The 8,890-nt window shown below is 31.7% G+C and overlaps 1 protein-coding gene across 1 annotated transcript in view; it reads right to left on the bottom strand.

The window, feature by feature from the left end:
* Nucleotides 1-2,550: 2,550 nt before the first annotated feature.
* The window catches only part of LOC117175156, a 99,242-nt gene continuing 92,902 nt past the window's right edge, over nt 2,551-8,890 (bottom strand). The window contains exon 4 of the mRNA XM_033364749.1: nt 2,551-3,915. Within this exon, the coding sequence (XP_033220640.1) occupies nt 3,811-3,915 (105 nt within the window). The 3' untranslated portion in view covers nt 2,551-3,810. The remainder of the gene's footprint in view (nt 3,916-8,890) is intronic.

Genomic DNA, 8,890 nt, shown 5'->3' with positions numbered 1-8,890 from the left:
CAAATTTTGCGCTAAGTATAAACATATTTTCGTGATTGCGTGTTCGAATCTGAATTTTCATTTATTCTTATGACGTGCTATTTTATTTATGATGTAATATTTTGTTAGTGTTGCAGTATCATTATCATTTATTTCATTTCGCTGTGAAATTTGAATGTTGAGAATGAGCATTTTTCAACTGTTTTTATAGGGACATTTTTTCTTGTACTCGCTGCTTGTTCGCGCATGTGGTTCATTCTCCACTAGGGTGGCTCAAAAAGGCTTTTATTTTGTAGAGGGCAACGATTCCCCCAGTATCATTTCTTGTACCATATATATGGGTTTGACACCCCTAACATACCCCCACAAGTACCGGAAAACTACCCTGAAAAGAAGAAATGTCATTTCTTCATGAAATCGACATTTTGAGCACTGTATTCTGGTATTTTTTTACTTAAAATTATTAATATTGGTCTAATGGAATATTTATTATCATTGGTTAATTAATGTTTATTTATTTAAACAAATGGAATTTGTTTAAATATTTTTGTTCAAAAATTTATTTTTTCCCTTAAAATTATTACTGTTAGCCTAGTGGAATATTTAATAACATTGGTTCATTAATTTTTAATTGTTTAAACAAATAGAATTTGCTTAATATTTTTTTAATTTGTTTTTTCCCTAAAAATGATTACTATTGGTATAGTGGAATATTTATTAACATTAGGTCATTCATTTTCAATTATTTAAACAAAAGGGAATTATTTAAATTATTTCGTTTTGATTTTTTTAAAATCAAACATTAATCAAACATTTCTGTTTTTAAGGGGTGTTTTAAGGTACTCACAGGGGTGTGTTAGGGGTGTCAAACCCCTATGTCTGATAGATGAAATTCTTCGTTAGATACATTCTCTACAGGCCCCCATACTTTCCCGTCACATTTTTTCAAACCCTAAAAAATTATTCTAAAAACTCAAAAAGGGATTTTTCCTCATGCATTTTACATGGGAAACGTCAAGTCAAAACCGGCACCTGTTAAAATAAAAAAAAAATCAATAAAGAAATGAAAAATTAGGGAATTTCTTTTTTTCGGATTTGGAATAAAATGGGGGGGATCGTTGCCCTCTAGCGTGCAAAAACATGCTGCCATGTATTTTTGGACCACCCTATTCTCCACACTGTACTTTATTTATAGGGTTAATTTAAAATGCCTAGGGTAAAAGAATTTAAAACTTTATCGGACCTACTAAGGTTTCTCATTATTTGAATATGTGAAAATGCTGTAAAGTCTTGCACTTGCAAAGCGAAATTATAAATTTTCCAGTTACAGTCTGGGATGCGACTGAGTGTCCTCGGAAATTGAACGAGTATCTGTAAACTTAATTTTTCAGAAAAAAATTTACAGCAGGCTCATCTTTCAAAACAATTGCTTTAAAGTTCTTCATGTTTTAGAAGAATAGAGTTTCTCGGAGAGTTTCTAGTTTATCAGAATCGATGTCCACATTAATAGTGTTTTACACGTCGGAAACTATTATTTAATGCTGAGCTAACTCAATAGATTGACTAATTTTAATTGAGAACAGTATTGCAATCACAATTGGATGCACAAGGTTTTTCATTTGAGCTTGAATAACGTAAAAAGTTGATTTCAGAACTGCAGAGCACAACCATAGAATGTTGATACAATGTTCTACGTACAGAATAATGTTAGTAATACAGAACATTAGAATTTTAAATCAATGAAACGGGTATAAATATCGAGAACATCGAAATAGGTAGCTCCAAAAATGTCAATTTATTTTTGCATAAATACTTATATGTTAAAAATAAAGAGCCATAAAAAAATGAATTACTAACTAATTTAAGTAAACATGATTTTTAATATTACGCACTGCATACGCATAATTTTGGCCAAATTTAGTGTGAGTATGCCCATGCAATGTCTCTAGAATGTGGGATTTTTCGGCCACCACCACTTTCCCATTTGAGAGCAATAAGTTAAAAGTAGCTTGTCGGATAGCCGGCTCTGCTACAAATTGCGTAGGCAAGTCTTTTGTGAAGCCAATAATGCACGAGCACGAACCCGAGCTCGCCCGACTTCACAATACGTCCTCGATGGCTAACTGGCTATTAGGAGGAGTTTTTGAATAAAGTGAATTTGGAGAGTGTCAAGATAATGAAAAAAATTTTCGTGGGAAATTTGTATTGATTGTTTTTTAATGAATTCTAAGAGAAAATTGAAAAAAGATAACATAACATTTGTAATTATTTCCTAAAAGTTTTACAAAGCAAATTTACAAAATTTACAAATTTACAAATAATTTTTAAAAGATTTTGAAGCAAAATCTTGCAATTTTGCCATATTACATAATTTTAGAAAAATTAAGGAACATCATTCTTTTTGCGCTTTATTGTGCATTTTTTTTACTTTATTTTGTTTTAAAAAATGCAATTTCAAATTTGAGTAAGTTTAAATAATATTTAGACATTTTTAAGCGATTCAAAAATAATTGAAGCTTGTAAAGATTTTTAAAGAATTTTTTAAGGTTTCACGACAATAAAAAAATAAAGGAAGAATCCTAGGAATAATTAAAATATTTTATTATTTTAAAAAATTAATTTTAAGACATTATATAAAAACATTGTAAGATATAACAAAACATTTCAAGATACCACATAACATTTCCAACATTGTCACAGAAAAAGCAGAAAGATTTTAAAGGCAATTTTCTTATGTTAGCAGAATTTTACAAAATGTAGGAAAAATTTTTAATCTTTTTACGATTTGAAGGTTTAGAAGGTTGTGGTGGGGGCCGAAAAATCCCACCTTCTGGAGACTGATTCCCCCTGATTCATTGTAGACGTGGAAGGTAGGTGAGAAATGTTGGAAAAATAAGTGATTTCTCAATTGATTGACGCATAGGTTAGCAACGCAAGGACTAGTCACGGATATACATTCACTCTGTTGCAAAGGTCAATCTAAATTTTCCATGGCGCTACATGACGACTTATTTAATATATTCACGACAGAGAATCAGTTTTTCCCACTGTTCCACGCACTTTGTTCCACTTCTTAGGAAACTTTTCCTCACTAGGCGGTAAAACGTACTATTCTGCCACGATCATGTCAACGATTGTGAAATCGCTCATTTTCCCCATTGTCTTCAGACGAAATGAGTTGTATTTCTCGCGTAGGCGTTGCACAAAATTCATTTAAACACTGACTCTGAATAGCAGTGGATGCCCTGTTATGATCAGAAGCGAACACCAACTCGCTACCTCGCTCAGCGAGGAGCAACATAATTTCGCTGCTTTGTAACGAAAGAGAAAATTTAGAACAAAAATATTTGTTACTTAAGCTTGTTCATAACAGTTGAACAGTTTACTTTTGGTTTACTATGATTAGAAAGTTTTTAAGGTAAATTAAAAAGAGATTAGAGAAATTAATGTGCCTGAAATTAACAATACATGTGCTTTGTAAGAGAAACTCCGTGTTGCGGTTAGAAAGCACGTCTTGTATACATGTTTCGTCCTCCTTAATTATATAAATTTTATATTCCTTGTCAAATGCATTAAAATTTCATAGAAAGGTTGAATTATAATCTTGTAGTGCTGCTGCTTGTAAAATGTTTCACAAACATTACATATTCGTGTAAGATTGTTTGTTACGACTGTAAAGCATATAATTCAAATCGAGAAATCAGCTTTTTGTCAAAAGAGGATATAATTATTAGTAAATTGGCATCTTAATAATTGTGGCGTATAGTTAATTTTAGATATACAAACACAATTTTTCGTTCATATTAAATTTTCCATATTTATGTCTATTCTTCAGTTGAAATTATTTTTCGCATTCAATTTTTTATTAACTGGATCAAACATTTGTAGACTTTTTTCATCATATGGCGAGTCACTTCCAGGTGGATGGAGTCTCATCTGAAAAAGGATTTAAATATTATCTTTTGGATTTATTTCTAAATACTTTTTCGTCTCTTTATAATATGCTTAGATATGTAAAATGTGTTCTTACATACAAAGTTATTTATTTTTTGTTAAATACTGAAACATATAATTTTGTATTGTTATGCAATCAAGAAATAGGCTTAATATTTTCTAAGTTTATGATGCATAAACTGCGATAAAAAAAATTAATCCAATTAAATACAGAGAAATGATTTAGATCGAATTGATGGAAACTATACTATCATATGCGCGCGCTAACTTTTGTTTTAAAATTATTTTATTATAATTGATTCAATATTAGCATAATGCTGTTTTTGTAATTTTATTCTATATTATTATATAATTTAATTATTATAATGATTCTTTAAAGTAAAAGAAAGCACTGGTAATGATTAGAGTCGTGTGCAATACATTTATTATGGATATACGCATTTGTGAATCGCGTCCAGCGTTCAACACGAAATTATACTCCAAATAATTATAAATAACTTAAACCTTCGTCACGCAGGTTTTTTTCCTGTTTCCGTCACACAGGTCACTCATTTATGTACGGTTGTATGTATAACTTTGCTATCAATAAATAACAAGAAACTGTCCTCCAGTTAAAAAATTGCAATAATGCCCTGTCAGAAAAATATAGTCTTACTCTCTAAATCTGAAATAATGAAAATGTTAGTATTTGCATTAGGAAAAGCTATTTCACTATTAAAATAGTAACGTCACTTTCTTCCACTAATTCAATTAGTGAAATTATCTATTGTCATAGTGAAATTTTCACTACCACTTAATGAGTGAAAAATGACTAATTCCAATAGTGAAGGTGAAATTAAGAAAAAGTACGACCTCAATGTCTCATTTTCGACAGCACATCTTTGAAATATACTTAAAAGTTAATAATATAACTCTGATAATAAATACTAGTTCACGTTATAAATTTCTTTAGTAAACATAATTTCTTTTAACATTATTTTTCTAAAATACAGAAATTAATCGTTTTTGTTATTGGTATGTATGTTTGAATATCTATTTAATGTATGCATTTATTCTCTCCCTATTACGGGTTTGAGGGCCTCCGCTCCCTTTACAGTACGTTACAAAACCAACTTAACTACCTTAATAATACTTTCTACCTAAACAAAAAGATTCCGCTTATATTAAATGATATTATATCACTTTGTCTTAACACGATTATTCTCGATTTGCTGATCTGAGATCTACCTTATCATGTTGATCTGGTCATGCACACTCTGATGACCCATTTCCTCCGCCGTACATCTCTCAAACATGCCCCCATGATTCTATCTCGTAATAACAGACTCTGCATCTTCTTTCCTCCTCATCCATCCAGTACCTACACTCTCTCATTCCTTCTCTCATCCTAAATTGTATAACGTGGTTCCATTTACTCTCCTGTTTTACCTAACATTTCTCTAACTCTTTCTATACTCTGACATCGGCACTTATATTGCACTATCTTCTCCTCTGTTGTCTCTTTGCCTCCCACCTTGATCCTTTTGTGTTACCCATATTCTCTTTGTTTACTACTTTCCTTGGACAAGCTTTTGCTATCCTGCTTTCCTCCCCCTTTATAGCTTCTCCTCAAAGTTCCATGCTCTCTTCATTTGTCTAATAACCATTTTACCTCTACCTAATTCCTCTTTCAACATATATTCTGGACATCTTCAGCCAAATCCTATGACCCATCTCAAGAATCTCTCCTGTGTACTTTTCACCCTCTTGTGCTCCGTCCATTCTCAGATCTTTACTCCGTAACTTAGGAATGACCACACTAACGTATCAAAAATCCTCAGTTTCATCTTTTAGTCATCTTTAAACCCTCTCTTCCCTATACCCTACAGCTGCCTCATTACTTTAGTCACACATTCTACCCTTCTCCTTATCTGTAGTTCAATCCCGACTTTCGACTCTAACCAGAAGCTAAGGTAACTAAATCCGCTAGTGAAACTACATTGCCTGCATACGCTACGGAATATACCTTTGATGAAAAATCCTGTTAAATAAAACAAGGATCCAACGACCAAATTTGGACCACAACGAATAAAACAAAACCAAAAAAACCCTATTGTACTGTGTAAAAAACCCAAAAAATCCAAAAAACAAAAAAATAAAATAAAATTTTCGGAAAAAAATAAAAAAGAGGAAAGAAAAATGAGAACGCAGCCAACCACATCCCCTTCCTTCTCTTTTTCCTTCTTTCGTCTTTTATATTTTTATAACCATTAAATTACAATAAAATAAAAATAAAAAAACATAAATAAATTTGCATTACCAACGTTTCGGTACTCGTACAGTACCCTTATCAAGGCAAGAAAATTTTAAATGGTAGAAATTGACAGCACCCACGAACAAGTGCTCTCTCTTTGATACCTGAGAATCGAATGAGGGTCAGTAGACCAATCTGTTGTAAACACAATATAAATATCTGTCACAATTACATCAGAAATAGAAAAAGTTAAAGAAAAACAGAATTCATGAAACAGCTACGTTATATGTAATTAATCATATTACCATAACTTTTGTTCAACCCATTCAAATCGGTTTTTAAATTAATAGATAACTTTTTTTGTTTTTTAATACAAAGCATTTCCATGAATTACTTCTTTCTCTCATTACTTTCAATATGCAAAATTTGAACATTATCCCAGTCAAACTCAAGGTCAACATCAACAAATGCCCTTGTATGTCTGGCAAGAACACTTTTATAACAGCGTCCCAAACGAACATCACTTTTGTGCTCCTCTATCTTAGTATTAAGAAGTCTGCCAGTTTATCCCACGTAATTCATCCCACAGATCCCGCAAGAGATCTTATAGACCAAAAAAAGGAAGAACAAAAGTATTAAACGAACTATATTCCATTAACTCTTTCTGATTATCTACAAGCAAATTATTAATGTCTTTGTTTTTGATTTGTTAAACTCTAATTGCATTATGTTTCTCAATTAACTCCTTTGGATAATGATTCAGAAAAAAGATATTCCTAACAATATTCAAATTTTTTGTGTGAAATGAATAATGGGACTAACCTAACGCTCTGTCAACTAAGTTTTTAATTACTGCAATTTTGTTTTGAAAGGGATAAGCAGAAAGGAAATTTAAAATTCTACCTGAATATGTACTTTTTCTGTACCAATTGGTAATAATATTACCATTCCAACCCTTAATTACTTCTATGTCCAAAAAACTGATTTTATAATCCTGTTCTATTTCATGAGTGAATTGAAGTTTTGGATGAAAACTGTTAAAAGTATCAATGACAATCTGTAACTTTTTCAGAGGAACACATAATAAGGTATCGTCGACAAACCGAAAATAAAAAGGAAACAAAATCTAATTTCCCAAAAACAAAAACCTCTAAATCTTCCATCACTAGTTCTACTAAAATCGGAGAAATGACTGAACCTATGGGAGTACCAGATTTCTGTCTATAGAAAGATCCATTAAATTTAAAATAAGTTGACTCCATAATAAACACTATCCCTTAAATAAAATCTTTTTGACAATAGTGTTTTTTTTGGTTTTCGTTCATTCGTTGTGGTCCAAATTTGGTCGTTGGATTCTTGTTTTGTTTGACAGGATTTTGTATCAATTTGATTATTGGACGTTAAATGGCATTTTTGATTTGGATTTTTGTCTGATTTAAATTTCGTAAATTTTAGAATATGCCTTGCTATTTGCCAGATCCGTTCCCCGTTTTCCCTTTTTCTCCAGTTTCTCCTCTAGATCTGCCGACAAGAGACTGAATAGTAATGGAGTTAGTGGGCACCCTTGCCTGAGCCCCCTTCCACTCAAAAAACCTCCCCTTTTTGTTTCCCAATCCTTACCCTTATTTTGGTCGCTTCAAATATCTTCCTTATTCTCTCGACCAATCCTTCATACACCCCCTCTCTTTCATAACCTGCCATAATACCTTTCTGTTTATTGAATTTGAACGCTGCTTCAAAATCTACAAATAAGGCCACTGGTTTTCCTTTCTTTCTCCGTAAGTTTCCAGTCACTAAATAATTCAGTACGTAGATGTTGTCTACTGTTCCTGTCCCTATCCTGAAGTCTGCCTGATTGTGTGGAATGATCCATTTCTCTTTCTACACCCTTTCTAATCTATTTCTGAGTATCTCTGTATATATTTTATAGCTTACGGACACAAGTTTGAATCCTCTATACCCTCTCCTTTGTTAATTATCGGTACCACCAACCCTGTCCTCCCTCCTTAGGCTATCCTTCTCACCTCCAAACCTTGCTGTATACCTCTCAAATTTCCCCTCTCAACTCTTTCCCACTAAATCTCAAAGCCTCGTTCTCAATATCGTCCTTTCATGTTGCCTTGTTTCTTTCAAGCCTCGCTATCGCTCAATTCACTTCTTCCCTACTTATGAATTGTAGAAAAAAGATTTCTTCTGTCTTATGGCCACGGCAAAATAAAAACAAATTAGAGCTATCAATTGAACTCCATTTATATAAAAAAAATTAAAACTTTGACGACGTTTCGGCATCACTGCGTGCCTTTTTCAGAGTATCTAAATAATAATTATAATAAGCTAATACATCATAAAAATAAGTATAAATAGTTTAAAAAAGTAATTATTTATGCGTAAAAAATATTTTAAAAATTTTACCTTAGTTTAAGATGATTTTTAAGCGAAAGAACAATAAAAACTACATTATTAACTACTATGAAACCGTTCTAAGTGTTTTGGAAACAACGACGAACATATGACTAGGAGATAAATAAGGCGGTAAATCGTTGATGAAGATAAAGGCAGTATATAAAGTGAAATGCCATGATTGGCCAATTTTCCATAGAATTACTGATGAGGAAGCGCAAGCTTAAATTAAATTTAAATTTAAAGATTCAAAGAAACATTTTTTTGTAACTAAAATAAGATGACATTAATTAATTATGCTTTGGTAAATTTTATTAATATTTA

This window comes from Belonocnema kinseyi, chromosome 6 (genome assembly GCF_010883055.1).
Source record: "Belonocnema kinseyi isolate 2016_QV_RU_SX_M_011 chromosome 6, B_treatae_v1, whole genome shotgun sequence".
Taxonomy (NCBI): Eukaryota; Metazoa; Arthropoda; class Insecta; order Hymenoptera; family Cynipidae; genus Belonocnema; species Belonocnema kinseyi.
This window is presented reverse-complemented; position numbering and strand designations above follow the sequence as displayed.